Here is a 19,911-nt window from a genome sequence, read left to right as displayed (position 1 = left end):
CAATTTATGTGAAGTTAAAGGAACACTAACACAAGTTGTTACTTGATTTTTAATTTGTTACTGTAAGCGCATTTTGTTATATGAAGATTCATATTACACTTAAAAAGGACTTTAACATGTGCAGAAGGAAGTACACTGGATTCTGTTTTACACGATTTACATTTTCTCAATATTCTACTCATCCTAAATGTTTAACGCATATTAATTATCATGTGATTTTTTTTGGATACATTCTGGATTTTTTGAAACATGTTGCGAAGATTTTGGAAGTAAATTGTAGTCACACGATAAAAAATACGAGCGAAAAAAAATCGTGTAAAAACAAAATCCTGTGTATTAGATTAACAAGCATTCGAGTTTTTGGTGATGCGAACAAATATTGCGATTGGGAGCGGGCTTGGTAGTTATATGGCTACTGCTTCTGCCTCATACGCAGGAGGTCGTGGGCTCAATCGCAGGTCCGTTCCATTCTCCTACTTTGTATCTTTCTCTTTATTTCTCATGTTCTAGCAATCGCTAGAACTGGAAATGGACTTCCATACCGTTTCCATTACTATTCCTAAACCTTCAACTTGAGTATTCTAACAGTAATCTGCTAGAATTGGAAATGAACTATAGAGCTCGTTTCCTACATACAATTAGAAATTCCATCGATTACCTTCTCATATCTATCACATTGGCAGCTCGTTAACCAAGACGGACCTCTGCCTCTCCAACCTAACCCAGAATTTCCAACAAATTCTGCATGAACTCGTGGCAAGTGCAGAGGTATATTCGGCTTGCAGTGGGCGAGTGATTGCATCATCATTTCTTCCCCCTTCCCTACATTGACTTGCATTCTGAAGTGGCAGGCGCCAGTGTGACCTAACAAATGAGATCACCAGTACTTGTACATTGAAGATGTGTGCTAGTCCCAAGCAAACATCTGTTGGTTCCCTGTGCAAGAACAGCTGATCTGGTCATAATGGAGTAGCAACTACGAGCAGTCAATCAAGCTCAAGCTCATGCGAACAAATATTGCGATTGGCCATATTCTTAAAGGCGGCGAAATCAATCAGTCGCAGGCCATTTTCGTTCGTCCACCGAAGTGCACAAGACTTTCCAATAAACGGTCTAAACCAGAGCTTGCCAAACTGTGGGTCGCAACCCCGTGGGCTGTTCAGTGGTGGGTCGCGTAAGACAAATCTTAATTTATAATTTTGTTACTATTTTGTCCCACAAATCTTTTCCATATTTTGAATTAGGATCTAAGTAGTTATTGGATGATTAAAGAACAACAAACCTGACGATGTCAACGGCCTTTTTTTTCCCCTGTCATAAGACGAGTTTAAACAATCCCATTGAATTCCACCACTTTTTGTTATACGATATTTTTTGTTATACGATATTTCGGCGAATAGAAAGAAGTCCTATACAGTCCAAATCTAAACCCCGAAATCAATCTAAAATCAATCCTAATCCAATTCGAATCCAATCTAAATCAAATCCAAATCTATTTAAAATGCAATCCAAATCTAATTCAAATCCAATCCAAACCTAATTCAAATCAAATCCTAATCAAATCGAAATCCCATTCAAATCCAATCTGATTAAATTTATATATGGGATTCTGCTAGGTGGGTCGCATATCCAAAAGTTTGGGAACCTCTGGTCTAAACTTCTCTTCTTGGCTAACTTGCTGAGCCTATGATGATTTTGATGTCGTGACTGGGCAGCTGTCGTACTCACGATCCAGCTTCGGAGTGTGAGCTATGGACCTTGAGTATGCCAAAGTTGAAGATCCGGCTTTTGATCCTCAACCTGCACATTCTCTCATTGATCGGCCATCTCCCGATCACGCGCCTTTGCATATCGCCTATCATTACTATGAAAGCTGTTCCCAGCTCGTGTATGTTGCAGCAGCTCTGGTAGATGGCATGATTACCTCTAAACGTTCGCACCATTGATCCCTTCCAAAAAACCTCCTGCAGCGCTACGATGCCGAATCCACGGTCATTCAGCACATCGGCGAGTATGCGTGTGCTCCCGATGAAGTTGAGAGATTTGCAGTTCCACAAACCGAGTTTCCAATCGCTAACCTCTTTTCGTCGCAGTGGTCTTTGCCAATTGTTATGGTCCGTATTCTCTCGCTGATTATTTGTTGTTGGTTTTTTAAAGCTGGCTTGCAGGGCCTGAAACAACCCCCTAAATTTTCGTTGTTCCATTCCGACTAAATTTCTAATGAACCATGGTGCACAATTTTGCATAGAGACGGACGATGAACAGCCGCCCCTACCATGGGGAAAAGACGCTCGACCCCATTTGCACCCCTGGAGAGGAGCAAACCCCCCTCCTCTCCATCCCCTGTCAGCATATCACGACTTTGTACTGTCGATGTTTTTGGCGTAAACTACGTCTAAGGGGAAGCATCGGGTGCAAAATGAAAATTTCCAAATTGGGGATCGTCACGAATTTAGGAGAGATTTCAAACGTTAATAGCGATTTAATCTTTTGATGGATTTTCGAGATTTTCTTAGCAATTGATTCGGAAACATCCCCCCAATTCGCTAATTGTATTAAAACGATTGATTATTAACGTCAAACTATTTAAAATTTTAGTTCTTTCGCGTCTGGTAAAAAAATCAGAACCAGCCAATTCTGTTCATGCTTCCCCAATACGGACATCAGATTGCTGTAACGTCGTGTCTTCCGCGCGCGCGTCACGATTCTCCGAATTTGAAGAGTAAATTTCACTTCCTACCGCTAAATGGGGTCTCCAGTAGCATTGCGAGCATAGGCGTAAGATTGCCATTCCGGAGATGACGAGCTCGAATCTCGGTCCAGTCTAGGATGTTTTCGGGTTGAAAACTTTCTCGACACCCTGGGTATAGTATATCCAATGTACTTGTCACACAAGATACAGTCTCATGCAATGGAAGTTCTATAGAATACTAAGTTTTTCCAATTATCAACACGCCAAGCTCCAATTGGAATGAAGAGACATTGAATAAGAAGAAGCCTTCGCCGACGGCCATAATTGATGCCGTTGCGATCGCTAACGAGGCAAGCCATTTAATTTTATTTCACTTTGAAGAAGTTTGTCTAAATCCAACTCTTTTCCGTTTCAAATTGAGGTTTAGAGAAAAAAACGATTTTCGCTACTTGAAACCTTGTTAAGAATTTACAACATTGCGAGAAACTTTCATCCATGAATGAGTGACTCGCGCTCGGGAAAGCAGCTTTGTCATATCCAATAACGTAAATTCAACAGAAAAAGTTTTATTTCCAATTATGTGTCCTTACAATTATTATAAGCAACCAAACAATTAGGGAACGTCCACAAATTACGTAACGCTTAGAGAGGGGAGGGGGGTTGAGTGAAGTGTGACGATCCATACAAAATTTTCGGAAGCTTCATACAAAAAGTGTGACATGGAGGGAGGGGGGGTTGAAAAAGTCCAATTTTTGCGTTACGTAATTAATGGATCTTCCCTTATCCGAATCTAGCGAGAAATTTTAATTTTTATCCGTTGACGCTACCGCGGCGAATAAATTGTTTGCAGCCATCACTTATGCTGTTGGGATCAATAACGTCGCAATCATTGTCATTTAATTGTATGTCACTTTAAAGAAAACGCAGTTCAAATCAACTCTTCCGTTTCAAATAAGGATTATGAGAAGAACCGATTTATGCTTCTTGAGACCTTGTTGATCATTTACAACTACTAACAGCAATCTACCGAATGTCCGAATCTTACGAGAGTATTTCACTTTTTAAAACAGATTTTCCCTAATCCTCTATTATATAGAAAAGCAAGTTTAAGTATTAAGAGAAGTTTCACCACATTACAAATCAGAATCTCATTGTGACTGTCGAAAATTGGATGGCGTCGTTCTTGAACTCTGTGGCGACTGTCGGAAAGTACATGTGACAGAAAATTATACACAAGGATGCGCTTTTCCAAATATTGAGCACAATCTAGCAATAAAATTTCGCTTCACATTGTAAAATGGTTACAGACGCTACGCGTGTTTTTTCGAAGACGTTGTGCTTTTTTCAACGTCGCGAGTCCCCGAAGGTTAAAATATTGATCCTGAAAAGGACCGGTCTGCTGATGAAGGCCACGCGATGATGATTCTGCAGTAGACTGGCCTAGGAAAAAAAGTTGTCGAATTCTACGGGGCACCCCCACAGGATTGTGTCTTTTGGTGAGAAAATTAATCTCTCAAAATTTCAGCTCAGTCGCTTGTTGCATAAGCTGGCCATTCGATTTAAAGTTTTTATGGAGATTTCAGTCAAAATATATAGGAAAATACACTTAACACACTCATTCGGTCTGGAAATTGGTTCCGATTGCTCGATTGCAAAAACAGCTGTTGGTATGTGACAGGACAATTTCACAGAATATTGTATGATGATTAAATTAACTTTTACTTAGCATTCGGCTGATTTATTAGGGGCTGTTTTGTGTACTTTTGTATTTATTGATCGAATCGAGTCAGCTGAAAATTGTTCCGATTGTTCGATAAAACCCGATCGATAGACTCATTGCATGGTTTCAGGTCAAACAATTGGTCCACATGGCCGCCATCTTGAATTTCGGTCTGCCATCTTGGGTTTCAAAATGGCGTCGGACATCGGCCGAAGTAGCCTGTGCGGTGTATAAGAGTCTTCTCCATCCGGCTCGGTCCATGGCTACACGTCGCCAACCACGCAGTCTACGGAGGGTCCGCAAGTCATCTTCCACCTGATCGATCCACCTTGCCCGCTGCGCACCACGCCTTCTTGTGCCCGTCGGATCGTTGTCGACAACCATTTTCACCGGGTTACTATCCGACATTCTGGCTACGTGCCCGGCCCATCGCAGTCGTCCGATTTTCGCAGTGTGAACGATGGATGGTTCTCCAAACAGCTGAAGCAACTCGTGGTTCATTCGCCTCCTCCACGTACCGTCCGCCATCTGCACCCCACCATAGATGGTACGCAGCACTTTCCTTTCGAAAACTCCAAGTGCGCGTTGGTCCTCCACGAGCATCGTCCAGGTCTCGTGTCCGTAGAGGACTACCGGTCTAATGAGCGTTTTGTAGATTGCCAGTTTGGTACGGCGGCGAACTCTATTCGATCGAAGCGTCTTGCGGAGTCCAAAGTACGTACGATTTCCAGAAGCTATGCGTCTCCGAATTTCTCTGCTGGTATCATTTTCGGCAGTCACCAGTGAGCCCAAGTACAGAAATTCTTCTACCACCTAGATTTCGTCACCCACCACCGATGCAAACTTGCGGTGGGTGGCTCACATTGTCTTCTCTTGTACCTCTTCCTATCATGTACTTTGTCTTCGTCGGGTTAATGACTAGTCCGATCCACTTGGCTTCCCTCTTCAGTCTGATGTAGGCTTCCTCCATCTTCTCAAAGTTACGTGCCATAATTTCTATGTCCTCGGCGTAACCAAATAGCTGGACGGACTTATTGAAAATTGTACCACTCGTGTTAATCCCTGCTCTTCGTATTACCCCTTCCAAAGCGATGTTGAATAGCAGACACGAAAGACCATCACCTTGCCGTAACCCTCTGCGCGTTTCGAAGGGACTCCAGAATGCCCCTGAAACTCGAACTACGCACATCACCCGATCCACCGTCGCTTTAATCAACCGTGTCAGTTTATCCGGAAATCCGTGTTCGTGCATTAGCTGCCATAGCTGGTCTCGATCGATTGTATCATATGTCTTTGAAGTCGATGAATAGATGATGTGTTGTTTTCGCGACATTTCTCCAGTACTTGGCGAATGGCGAACATCTGGTCTGTGGTGGAGCGTTCGCCCATAAAACACGCCTGGTACTGCCCCACGAACTCCCTTGCAATTGGTGCTAGTCGACGGCATAAAATTTGGGAGAGTACTTTGTAGGCGGCATTCAGCAATGTGATTGCGCGTTAGTTGCTACAATCCAGCTTATGGCCCTTTTTGTAGATGGGACACACGACACCTTCCATCCACTCCTGCGGCAAACCTTCCTGCTTCCAAATCTTGGTAATGACCCAGTGCAGCGCTCTAGCCAGTGCTTCACCACCGTGTTTAAATAGCTCTCCTGGTAGTTGGTCAACCCCAGGGGCTTTGTTGTTTTTCAGCCGGCCAATCTCCTTCTGGATTTCCTGGAGATCCGAAGCCGGTAGAATTATGTCCTGCACGCGTGCTCCAAGGTCCATCACCATACCGCCATCTTCGTCTGCCACATCGCCATTCAGGTGTTCTTCGTAGTGCTGCCGCCACCTTTGGATTACCTCACGCTCGTTCGTAAGAAGGTTCACGTTTATGTCCTTACACATATCAGGCTGTGGCACGTGGCCCTTACGTGAACGGTTCAACTGCTCATAGAACTTTCGTGTTTTATTAGCGCGGTACAGTTGCTCCGTCTCTTCACGGTCTCGATCTTCCTGCTGACGCTTTTTCCTCCGGAGAATCGAGTTTTGTCTGTTCCGCGCCCGTTTATATCGTGCCTCGTTCGCCCTTGTGTGGTGTTGCAGCAATCTCGCCCATGCTACATTCTTCTCTTCCACTAACTGCTCACATTCGCCGTCATACCAGTCGTTTCTCTGATCCGGGGGCACCGTGCCAAGTGCAGCGGTTGCGGTGCTACCAATAGCGGATCGAATATCTCTCCAGCCATCTTCAAGAGACGCTGCGCCTAGCTGCTCTTCCGTTGGGAGTGCCACTTCCAGCTGCTGCGCGTATTCTTGGGCTAGTCTACCGTCTTGTAGCCGCCCAATGTTAAGCCGCGGCGTCCGACTTCGACGCGTGTTGTACACCGTCGAGAGTTTTGAGCGTAGGCATACTGCAACGAGGTAGTGGTCGGATTCAATATTCGCACTGCGGTAAGCCTTGTGGATATTTTTGCGGGGAAAGAAGGTGCTTCGGACTACCATTCCGCGGGAGGCTGCGAAGTTTATGCATCGTTGGCCGTTGTCATTCGATATGGTGTGCAGACTATCCGGTCCGATGACCGGTCTATACATTTCCTCCCTTCCTACCTGTGCGTTCATGTCACCGATGACGATTGTGACGTCCCACAGTGGGCATCCATCGTATGTCTGCTCCAGCAGTGCGTAGAACGCTTCTTTCTCGTCGTCGGGTCTCCCTTCGTGTGGGCAGTGCACGTTGATGATGCTATAGTTGAAGAAACGGCCTTTAATCCTCAGCTTGCATATCCTTGCGTTGATTGGCTGCCACCCAATCACGCGTTGGCGCATCTTACCCAGCACTATGAAGCCGGTTTCCAGCTCGTTGGTGGTGCCACAGCTTTGGTAGAAGGCAGCAAATCCCCTGCAGCGCCACGACGTCGAAGTTGCGGGGATGTAACTCATTGTAGATCATCCTGTCGCAACCTGCGAAACCTAGCGACTTGCAGTTCCATGTTCCAAGCTTCCAATCGTGATCCTTTATTCGTCGCCTAGGTCTTTGCCGATTATATCGAGTCGCATTATCTCTTATATTGTTCGTAATTATTGGTTTTTCAGGCGGCTTATTGGGCCTGCGCAAACCTCTTGTCTCGTCGGAGGGCCGTCGTGTCAGGGCTGTTTAGCGTCCCACCTAACACCAGGACTTGGGCTTGTGCGCTTTGAGCGGCACACGGTCGCTTTGGTGAGGCCTACTTGCGGATACATGCAGATTTTTATAGAGGTTTAACAGGGCCCACTGTCAAACCCCACCACATCCTAGGCAAGCCCCACAACTCGCAGATGGCCTGGGGAGGGATCGTCAAGCCCTTGGACATAGTCCCTGCTGCCCGCAGGTAGAACTTCGAGTTCTACTCATCAAATCCGATCGATATATGTACACCCATATTGCATGATTTCACATCAAATAATTGGTCCACATGGCCGCCATCTTGAATTTAGGTTCGCCATCTTGGATTTCAAAATGGCATCGGACATTGATTTTCGAGTTCTACTCATCAAACCAGATCGATAGACACCCATATTGCATGGTTTCACGCCAAATAGTTGGTCCATATGGCCGCCATCTTGAATTTCGGTCCGCCATCTTGGATTTTAAAGATAGCATCGGACATCGATTTTCGAGTTCTACTTATCAAATCCGATCGATAGACACCCATATTGCATGGTTTCTCGACAAATAATTGGTCCATTTGGTCGCCATCTTGAATTTCGGTCCGCCATCTTGGATTTCAAAATGGCGTAAGACATCGATTTTCGAGTTCTACTCATCAAGCATATTCGATACAATTTCATATTCGCTTTTATATTTGGCAAATATTTTTTCGCAATACGCATACTGTGGAATCAAACTGTAATTTGCTGCTAATCTGCTGTACACCGCGGTGGCACCGGTGCGACTCGGTGAGTGTAGCATGAAACACCGCGGTGATATTCGGAGAATTCACCGCGGTACAGGCGCACATGTGCAATGCGGTGAATTCTCCGGGGAGATTGACATCCCTGACTGGTGGTGAATGCGTCAAAGACAAAGTACATGCTTGTGGGCGGAACCGAACGCGAAAGGGCCCGCCTGGGAAGCAGTGTTACGATAGACGGGGATACCTTCGAGGTGGTCGAGGAATTCTTCTACCTTGGATCCTTGCTAACGGCTGATAACAATGTTAGTCGTGAAATACGAAGGCGCATCATCTGTGAAAGTCGGGCCTACTACGGGCTCCAGAAGAAACTGCGGTCAAAAAAGATTCGCCATCGCACCAAATGTGTCATGTCGCTAATAAGACCGGTTTTCCTCTACGGACTCTAGGACCATCTTTGGCGGTGTGCAAGAAGATGGTGTGTGGCGGCGAAGAATGAACCACGAGCTCGCCCAGCTCTACGACGAACCCAGTATCCAGAAAGAAGGGTACGATGGGCAGGGCATGTTGCAAGAATGCCGCACAGCAATCCTGCAAAGATAGTGTTCGCTTCCGATCCGGCAGGTACGAGACGGCGTGGAGCGCAGCGAGCGAGATGGGCAGACCAGGTGCAAAACGACTTGGCGAGCGTGGGGCGCATTCGAGGATGGAGAGATACGGCCTCGAACCGTGTATTGTGGCGTCAAATTGTTGATTCAGTGTTATCTGTTTAGATGTAAACCAAATAAATGAATGAAAAAAATCAGAAGGGTTATATACAAGATACGACCGCCCGACGTAAACTACGTAAAACAGATCTTAAGATAATTATTTTGGTTAGAGCCTAGAGGGATTGAAATTTTGACTTTTGCGCTCATCTATGCTTGAACGATAACATTTGCTGTTTTGATGAACCTCCTAAATTTTCAACTGAATTGGTTATAATTTAACTGAGTACGAGTCGTTTGAAGTTTGTATGGAAATTACTATAGAAATCCCGTCTGTGAAAGATCGTTTCGTGAGGCGGATCATTAACTATTTAGGGGGAGATCCCCCAGCGCCGGACACCTCCCAATATCGGACACTTCTTAAAACGATACTACTTGCAGAGGTCCCTCCTTCATCTTATTAAGTACAAAAGGAAGCTGCTGAAAAGGCTTCTAACGGCAAGGAATATCAGATCTTCATGTTATAAACTTTGTACAAAATTTGAAGTTGAATAAAAATTCTTCACAACTGTTTTGTTACACTTACTTCAATTCAATTGTTTCTTCTTGCAGAAAAAGCCACAGAAATTAACAGAAACAAAAATTGAAGTGGACATTGAAAAAGGTGGGAATTTGGATTAGGATGTAAACAATTTAGCTGAAGAGTCAAATAAGCTCCACTAACAATTTTTAGTATTTACAACTTAAAGCACGTGAAAAATATTACTATTATGAATGATGTCTTTACTCATGTTACAGGAACTTAGTCACATTTGAACATGATACAATAGTGTCCAGTACTAGGAGACATTTTTCTGAACACACTTAGCTCATTTTACAGTATTCGGTAAATTTTTCCGAAATCTCAACGGCTGAACTGTTCGGTAAATTAATTTACAGATTTTTTGTATTTTTTTCTATTGCTCAACTGTCAAAATCACCGAAAATCAGTAAAATAATTTACCGAACAGTTCAGCGGTTGAGATTTCGGTAAAATTTTACCGAAGTCGGCGATTTATTTTAAGTGTGAACCGTGAAATTTTTCACCAAAACTCATCGTCGCAAAACGTGTTCAAATGACCAAATATAGTTTGTATGAATTGATGTCAATGGTCCTATTTTGTGTATCTTTCTTCAATTTATTTTTCCTTTGAGACAATATAACTCACGAATAGGATGACCGATTTGCGAGATTTCCTCACTTATCGATTCGTATTGGGATCAGCTGTGTTTCTATATGTAAAAGGTTAGTAAATTTTAAAGGAAAAGTTGGGAAAATTGTCATAATACAATATTAGGGTGAGTTTGGATGAAACCTAATGCGATCGCTCGAAAAATTATCTAGAGTACGGCGTCGCAATCAACGTAGAAAATGACGTTAAACGTAAAACCCGAGCAACGCAGGGTACGTTCTGCTGGTAAGGTATAAAAAGAAACATAATCCGGATAGTTAGAGTTTTTTGTTGTTAAATGGCTTATGTGTCCGGAACTTGAGGATCTCCCCCTAAATATAATCAACCCGAAGACTTCGTAGAATATTTCTAAATCTGTAAGACGGTTGTTGTTGCGAACCGATCGGATTTTCGTAAGCAAAGTTATGAAGAAAATAAAAATGCTCATGCTGAAGGGCCCTCCTTAGCCGTGCGGTTAGACGCGCGGCTACAAAGCAAGGCCATGCTGAGGGTGGCTGGGTTCGATTCCCGGTGCCGGTTTAGGCAATTTTCGGATTGGAAATTGTCTCGACTTCCCTGGGCATAAAAGTATTAGCCTCATGATATACCTAGCCTCATGATATACGATTGCAAAAATGGTAACCTGGCTTAGAAACCTCGCAGTTAATAACTGAGGAACTCCTTAATGAACACTAAACAGCGAGGCGGCTCTGTCCCAGTGTGGGGATGTAATGCCAAAAAGAAGAAGAAAAATGCTCATTATTGATATGTTATTCTTTTACGTGCTCAATTAAATTTTCTACGATTTAGTATTTCCTTAATAATTTTTCTTGCAAGCAGCAAATTGTTTCGCAAAGACGATTCATTAACTTGCTAAATTTTCTATGTTGTCAACGTTCTCATATATTTTTAGATATTAATGAGCAACGTTGCAAAACGGTTTTCCAAAAAAAAAAATACTGTTTACATAGTAATTCTCATACAAATTTCAAACCGCGCGTGCGTGCTTAGTCAAATTACAACTACATAATGGGATGTTGGATATATGCGGTCGGAAGGTAGCGAGGTTCGTTTTGGTAAACGTTTTGCCGCGTGTAATGTGTAGTTTTTCCGTAAATCATGTTCGATCGCACACCAATCAATTTATGTTTCGATCAAAATTGACGTAACTCACTATATGAAAATGGTTGGGTATGACAATTTAAAATTTTCATTTAAAAACCCCAAATTTATTATTCCGCAGTGGAGATGATGCGTTTCTCCGAATGTTATTCGACTTAGGGTGATTAATACATCTCATAGTTAATTGCCTATGAAATGGCGATTAAATGCTTTTGAAATGTTATCTTAGGGCCGATGCCCACGTAGCTTTTTTTCAACGCTGCGTGCACGTGGCGTTGAAAAAACGCAGGTGTGCATCGATGTGGCGACGCTGCGTTACCGCTTCTTCCCGATGCACACATGCGTCCTTTTAACGCCGTGTGCACGCAGCGTTGAAAAGACGCTACGTGGGCATCGGGCCTTAAGGGGTGCTGCCTAAATAGTAGGATAACCTTGTGTAAAATTGATTATCAATTTTAATAATCACCTCTTGCTTACATGAACATGTCCAGCATCTGTATCACTTTTTCATAAACACTACTTTTTTGCTCCGACCGTGGTCATTGCTCTGGTTCTATTGTAGCCTACTTTTTGTGCGAATCACCACACAAAAGTAGAGCGCAAGAACCAACCACAGCCGGCGGTCGTAACGAAACTCTGAAATTTTACTGGGGTGGTAAAGAATGGACTTGAAAAATTGCTGGAGAGTTTCCGATTTGATTGATAATAAAATCTCGAAAATCCATTGAAAGATAAAGGAGCTATTAACGTTTGAAATCTTACATGATTTCGTGACGGTCTCGAATTTGAAAATTTTCATTTGTCACCCTGTATCCGAGTCTTCCCCTTAGACGTAGTTTACGTCAAAAAATCTTGTCACTCAGCAGATGTAGTTTTTTTTCAGTAGATTTGATGGTACATATGTCTGTTAGTTCTTATGTCCGTGGTAGCATGCTCAAAATGATCAAATGAGCCAGATAGAACAAACCCGATAGAACGAAACCATTTCGAACACATTCCTAGCTAGCACAATGAATGTATGACTAACTCTGAAACTGTATGTTTTCGGAATAAATAATACGGATTAGAAATATTCCGGTGAACAGGTGTGTGCAAGCACTCATCATGTAATAACTCATCCTCAAGGTTTACCACTGCCATTTAAAAGCCCGAATAATTCATCAAACTGCACTTAATGTCGATTGATGCACAATCCTACACATGTGGTAATCATAAATCCTGTAAGCGTTTTGCCATTATGCCAGGGGTCGCCCCGTCCGATTACACCAATAAATATCTTTCCCGCGATCGAATCTCCATTGAACTCTGTACCATTTGCAGCGACGACGGCGGTGCCAGCGAGGAAAACTCCAAATGGAACAACTTTGTCGACTCGATTCGGTCCAAGCTGACGGTGAAACAGGTGGTCGACGGGGTCCGCGCCGGTGGTTCGTTATCGTTCGACTATCTGCTGCTTATCGTTACGGCCGAGTGAGTATCCTGGCGCGATTCGAATTTCTGTTCCGTTTGCTGCCACATCGGGCGGTGGCGCACGCACACTGGGGCTGACTAAAGGGACACACACATTGCAACAAAGGAAAGCACAGACAAATTTTTATTTTTAAATATCCTCTGAACGAAATGCTGAATAACAACGGTTCGGAAATTGAAACCGCTATCTCCAGCTAAATCTTATCAATATTCATATTTGTCAATTGCATTCATAAGTTACCTAACAGCTTACGTTTAGTCATCCTTTGACTGCTGCCTAAAGTTTCTCTAGACTATTATTGCTTTGTGCTTTGAGATTTATACTCAAGTTTGGTTGAGCCTGATTCAGTGTGTGCAGCGCATTGATATAAAACGAAAATGTCGACCATACTCTAAAAATACCTCTGCTGCGATTCCCTAATCTATGTTAAGTTATAAATTTATCCCGGTTTTCCGGGGGACATACCCCAGTGTTCGTCCCGCCCTGATGGGGTCAGCTAACCCACCCAATGGATCGCAAATGAAACCAATCTAATTGATTTTCACTTTTTGCTGCTACGTGGTCTTGTCGGATTGCTATCCGCGCGCTGCTTGCATCGGAATAATGTGATTACGATATGGTAACCATGTTGTTGCTGAACGGACGGCGGCCGGTTGGTTGGTGGGCTCATTTTGCGTACGATTGCAGTTCTCTGGCCGCGCTTGGACTGGTGGAAAACAATGCACCGAACATCGTAGCTGCCATGTTGGTTTCACCCCTGATGGGTCCAGTGATGTCGATTACCTTTGGAGCGATAATTGCCGACCGGGAGCTGGTGGTATGTACAATTTACAGTCGATTTGTTTCGATAGACTGCAATTTTGCGTTTGCGACTAGCGTTACATCATACATAGGTGAAGTGCAATTGGAATGTTCGATGATGACATTTGCATTTTTGATTGGAGGTGTTTATTGATATGAAAATAGCAACATGAGAATTAGCTACCACATTCACAGTTATGAAATACGAGTGATTAACGATTAAATTTTTTACTCAATATCGCTACATGAACATTTTTGACTGAAATAACAAAATCAGTTCAACACATTCTTCAGTGATTTATTAATGATTGCCCAAGAGATAACCCTAGTAATATTTGGTTTTATACTGCTTTTATAACACTCTTGCAGAGTAAATTACAACAGTTATTGAAACATTGGGAAACAATTGGCATTTCCTTACCGATCCAAATGTGTGTTCATCATTAACAGCAAATTTAACTTCTATCACCATTTATAATAAAACTCCAATTCTTCTATGGTCAATACGATTTATATTCCATTTCAGAGAGTTGGTTTTACATCGCTTGCACTGGGTATGTTCATTTCGATTTTGTTTGGCTTCATTTTTGGGTTGATCCTGGGCACAACCGAGATGCCATGGGGACTCGGAGATTTTCCCACGGAGGAGATGAAGGGGCGGTAAGTAGCTCTGTGTATAGGTACTAAGTAAACGACAAGAGGTTACAAACCATCGCACCGCATCAGCTGCGTGAGAAGCATTTTTTTCATGGCATAACCAGCACAGTTTCTCCCTATGGTGAGTGAAATTTTGCATTTGAATAAGCATACCAACAATCAACACGCTTCAACGCCAAGCCAAATTTACTCTAGCATATTGGGGTTTTAATGTGTTTTTTAGACTCAATATCAAGATACAAACTCGAAAAGTTGCAGTGAATGTTTTGATCTGCAAAATATATCAAACTTTACATTAAATATTCGCTCTAAAAAAATGTATGATTACTTAAAATAAAATTGTACTAAATTAATTTTAGTTTTACCAAAATGAAGCTTCACTGAAGGAACTAAATCGGTTGCATTCAAATTGAAACTGCCTGAAAAATTGCGACTAATAGAGTTGTTTACAAAAAGTTACATGAGCCGTTTCTCACAGTCCTTCCGCTCGTTCAAAATTCAAATTTGAAACATTTCATCTTTTTCAATCCTATTTTGGAAAACGTGTTTGTGAATTCGGTATAAAAATGCCTGATGTTCGCATAACATTTTTTTTGCCGCACTGCCCTCATTTTCGGTGTACAAATTTTATCGCGAACAAGCCATATAGTCTCCGCAGTTGGCCCAACACATAATGTTTAATTTTCCTGGCTTTTTTCCCATCGTCCTGCATCCGCTGCTGTTCTGTTGTGGATGAATAACGAGTGAAAATAAATCTGACTGGGTAAGCAATATGGAAATTAATTAAAAGAAAATACGAGAGAACGTGCAAAATTAATGGCGACCGAAGTTGCGTATGGAGTGGATTCTGGTTTCACCGTGACTCGGAAAGCTTTTCATTTGTGACTGCAAAGCTTCTCATTTGTTTGATTTGTGTGCAATTAGCACTCTTTCGGATAAAGGTTATGCGCTCAACTTCTTGTTTTGTGACAAAAGTCGAACTAACGTAGACGACCGACAGATGTACCGCAAAAAGAAGATTTGCTGTTCTATGCGCTAGAGAGTTCTTTGAAAATATGATTGGAATTAACATTGAGACATGTTCATTTCTTTTATTTAGTCTACATCTAAACAGATAACATTGAATCAACAATTCGACGCCACAATACACGGTTCGAGGCCGCATCTCTCCATCCTCGAATACGCCTCACGCTCGCCAAGTCGTTTTGCTCTTGGTCTGCCCATCTCGCTCGCTGCGCTCCAAGCCGTCTGGTACCTGCCGGATCGGAAGCGAACACCATCTTTCCAGGATTGCTGTCCGGAGTTCTTGCAACATATCCTGCCCATCGTACCCTTCCGGTTTTAGCTACCTTCTGGATACTGGGTTCGCCGTAGAGCTGGGCGAGCTCGTGGTTCATTCTTTGCCGCCACACCCCGTCTTCTTGCACACCGCCAAAAATGGTCCTAAGCACCCGTCTCTCGAATACTCTGAGTGCTTGCAAGTCCTCTTTTCATGTCCGTAGAGGACAACCGGTCTTATTAGCGTCTTGTACATGACACATTTGGTGCGGTGGCGAATCTTTTTTGAAAGCAGTTTCTTCTGCAGCCCGTAGTAGGCCCGACTTCCACAGATGATGCACCTTTGTATTTCACGACTAACATTGTTATCAGCCGTTAGCAAGGATCCGAGGTAGACGAATTCCTCGACCACCTCGAAGGTATCCCCGTCTATCGTAACACTGCTTCCCAGGCGGGCCTTGTCGCGCTCGGTTCTGCCCACAAGCATGTACTTTGTCTTTGACTTTGTCTATTATGTCTTTTTAACCACCAGTCCAATTTATGTTGCTTCACGTGTCAAGCGGGTGTACAATTCTGCCACCATTGCTAATGTCCGACCGACAATGTCCATGTCATCCTCGAAACAAATAAATTGACTGGATCTGTTGAAAATCGTACCTGGCTGTTACACCCGGTTCTCCGCATGACACCTTCTATCGCACTGTTGGTTAACAGGCACGAAAGTCCATCATCTTGCCTTAGTCCCCGGCGCGATTTGAACGGACTGGAGTGTTCGCCCGAAATCTTCATACAGTTTTGCACACCATACACCGTTGCTTTGATCAGTCTGGTAAACTTCCCAGGAAAGCTGTGTTCGTCCATAATTCTTCATAGCTCTATGCGGTCTATACTGTCGTATGCCGCCTTGAAATCAATGAACAGATGGTGCGTTGGGACCTGGTATTCGCGGCATTTTTTAATGATTTGCCGTACAGTAAAGATCTGGTCAATTGTCGAGCGGCCGTCAACGAAACCGGCTTGATATTTTTCCACGAACTTATTCATTAATGGTGACAGACGACGGAAGATGATCTGGGATATCACTTTGTAGGCAGCATCAAAATGGCTCGAAAGTTATCACACTCCATTTCTTGTAGATGGGGCATTGAGACATGTACTGTATGGAAATAAAAACATTGTGTCCAGATTATTGTGCCCAGCAAGCGTCTTGCAAAAAGGGGGACGTCTATCTAGATTAAGTCACTGGAATAAAAGTTAACACGCCAGAAGTGCATTCCGCATAGACTTTGGCTTAAGAAAATATCTAAAAAATTTGTGAGATAGCATAATAGTTGGTATAACCTCAAACTCATCAAACCCAGCAAACACAAGATCGTATATAATAGCGAATAAGTGTACAAAGTGGAGGCCATATACGTGGGGGCATAGAGTGCGATACTCTCGTTTAATAAACAATGTGCACTCGCTTGACTGTAGATATACAACAGTAAAGCACATGTGGAGATTGGACAAATCAAGCATCCGAAAGATATTCAATTTGCAAAGAAGAGAGCTAACCGCGGTGGAGGTTGGTACTCGGATTCTGATGACTTTTCCGCAAACGTGACCTTTAAGTGGTCTTGTTGTGTAGGGGTTATCACGCCTATCTAGAGAGTAGGAGGTTGAGGGTTCGAGTCTCTCCAAGACACTGTAGGGTTTCTCGCATTAAATATTTAACCACCGAACACGAAAATTGCTATTTTTATAAAACTGATTCTTTATTTTTTTCTTCATTCTTTTTTTTTCACTATACTTTACTTTTATATTATTATTTTTTTATATTCAGCTCCGTATAATGCACACCCGCCGCTCACAAATTCGTCTCAAAACCTGAGTCGCTACTGCAAGATATTCCGTTGCCTTCAAAGATCTGCTCTCTCTCCTATGACGCTGAACACGCTCTCCTCGAATGTTCCCTAACCCGACAAATACACTCAAACAAATAAGCCAATCTTAAATAAATTGAATACCATATTATTTTTCAATTACACATCTCCTCGTTCCTACAGACACGTGGATTCTTTTTCGCAAATTTCATATCAATTTGTCCATTCCGAAACATGCGCTGTGCATATGCACAGCCAGGATATTTAACAAAAAAATGGTTCTCGTACGGCCGAGTTGCCGAATAATATGCAATTAATCGTTGGTACATGTTGTTCCCAGGCCACCGAAAACGCCTTCTCGATGGAACATAGATGCCGATTGATTGCTTCAGGCGTTTTTGGCCGCGCCTCATAGTCGACGTTGTTGTCCGCGCACCCTTGGAACCGGCCCCAGTCGACTCGGTGGTAGTTTCTCCGGAAACTGCTGATGCCGATTGACCGAGGAGTGCTTTTTTCGGAGAAAACTGAAATTTTCTCACACTATTAGATAATCTGAGTTAATGTTTCTTCATATTTCAATGCAGAATCACTTGACGATGGCAGACAGTTCGAACGTAACTATGCTGTCGGGAGCTGAATCAAAAGCATGTCGGAAAGAAGTTTATTCGCATGGTGACCAGGGAATCAATTTTTCTTGAATTATGCGAAACAAGCGACAAAAGAGAACTAACGACAAAGCTTTGTTTTTGTCGGAGATAATAATGACAAAGATCCGAAAAATTATGTCAGCAACAAAAAAGAAAACATTTTTGTTGCTAACTTTTCATTCCGTTATTTTGCAATATCTATTATTTATTTGTTCAGACTAAGGCCGAAGTGGCCTGTGCGGTATATAAGAGTCTTCTCCATTCGGCTCGGTGCATGGCTACACGTCGCCAACCACGCAGTCTACGGAGGGTCCGCAAGTCATCTTCCACCTGATCGATCCACCTTGCCCGCTGCGCACCTCGCCTTCTCGTACCCGTCGGATCGTTGTCGACAACCATTTTCACCGGGTTATTGTCCGACATTCTGGCTACGTGCCCGGCCCACCGCAGTCGTCCGATTTTCGCGGTGTGAACGATGGATGGTTCTCCTAGCAGCTGATGCAACTCGTGGTTCATTCGCCTCCTCCACGTACCGTCCGCCACCTGCACCCCACCATAGATGGTACGCAACACTTTCCTTTCGAAAACTCCGAGTGCGCGTTGGTCCTCCACGAGCATCGTCCAGGTCTCGTGTCCGTAGAGGACTACCGGTCTAATGAGCGTTTTGTAGATTGTCAGTTTGGTACGGCGGCGAACTCTATTCGATCGGAGCGTCTTGCGGAGTCCAAAGTATGTACGATTTCCAGCCACTATATGTCTCCGAATTTCTCTGCTGGTATCATTTTCGGCAGTCACCAGTGAGCCCAAGTACACAAATTCTTCTACCACCTCGATTTCGTCACCACCGATGCCAACTCGCGGTGGGTGGCTCACATTGTCTTCTCTTGAACCTCTTCCTATCATGTACTTCGTATTCGACGTGTTGATGACTAGTCCGATCCGCTTGGCTTCCCTCTTTAGTCTGATGTAGGCTTCCCCCATCTTCTCAAAGTTACGTGCCATAATATCTATGTCGTCGGCGAAGCCAAATAGCTGGACGGACTTATTGAAAATTGTACCACTGGTGTTAATCCTTGCTCTTCGTATTACCCCTTCCAAAGCGATGTTGAATAGCAGACACGAAAGACCATCACCTTGCCGTAACCCTCTGCTGGTTTCGAAGGGACTCGAGAATGTCCCTGAAACTCGAACTACGCACATCACCCGATCCATCGTCGCTTTGATCAACCGTGTCAGTTTATCCGGAAATCCGGAAAATTTTGCAATATCTATACAGCAAATTTTGTTCTTATGCTATCATAGTTTCTGCTTTTATGGAAATATTCGAGAATCTAACTATGATTACAAAATTAGCATCATATTCTCGGATATATTGTGATCAAGTTCTGACGAAGGTTTGTTGCGAGGTGCGTTTGTCAGTAACAAACTCTGTTGACGATAAAAGGTATATTGGTAGGCGTTGCTCGAATATTGATTCCCTGATGGTGACTAAACAAAATTTGGATGTCGCCCAAAAAAATCAGCTGCAGACGGTCACCAATACTGACACAATTTTTTTTCAGGCATCGTACGAATAAATCCAGTCATAAAGTCTTTTTCCGACACGTACCTACTTGAGATTTTTCTATCGACGGCAACACTCTGCCGTCGCCAAGCAATGAATCGCCTGCTTACAGCGGCGCACTAGGAGTTAACTTTCTGAAATCAGTAAGGCGAAAAGCATCTAAGGTTCGATTTCTCAAAATAAGGTACCTTCATCGAAAAAATATTTGGTATGCGTAGTAGCGGAAGCCATCCTTCATAACCGGTACCAAATAGTTTTTCATGGAAAGTTCCTAATTTTGAGAAAACCCGCGTTAGATGCC

The 19,911-nt window shown here is 43.3% G+C and overlaps 2 protein-coding genes across 3 annotated transcripts in view; one reads left to right on the top strand and one right to left on the bottom strand.

The window, feature by feature from the left end:
* Positions 1-19,911, bottom strand: part of LOC134212578 (uncharacterized) — an 896,490-nt gene that overhangs the window by 361,926 nt on the left and 514,653 nt on the right. The window lies entirely within an intron of this gene.
* The window catches only part of LOC134212573 (uncharacterized), a 120,017-nt gene that overhangs the window by 28,435 nt on the left and 71,671 nt on the right, over positions 1-19,911 (top strand). For both annotated transcript variants that reach the window (XM_062690559.1, XM_062690560.1), the window contains exons 6-8: positions 12,648-12,797; positions 13,486-13,615; positions 14,126-14,259. In XM_062690559.1, the coding sequence (XP_062546543.1) occupies positions 12,648-12,797; positions 13,486-13,615; positions 14,126-14,259 (414 nt within the window). The remainder of the gene's footprint in view (positions 1-12,647; positions 12,798-13,485; positions 13,616-14,125; positions 14,260-19,911) is intronic.

This window comes from Armigeres subalbatus, chromosome 2 (genome assembly GCF_024139115.2).
Source record: "Armigeres subalbatus isolate Guangzhou_Male chromosome 2, GZ_Asu_2, whole genome shotgun sequence".
Lineage (NCBI taxonomy): Eukaryota > Metazoa > Arthropoda > Insecta > Diptera > Culicidae > Armigeres > Armigeres subalbatus.
The sequence above is the reverse complement of the archived record's forward strand: the minus strand, read 5'-3'. Positions and strand labels throughout refer to the sequence as shown.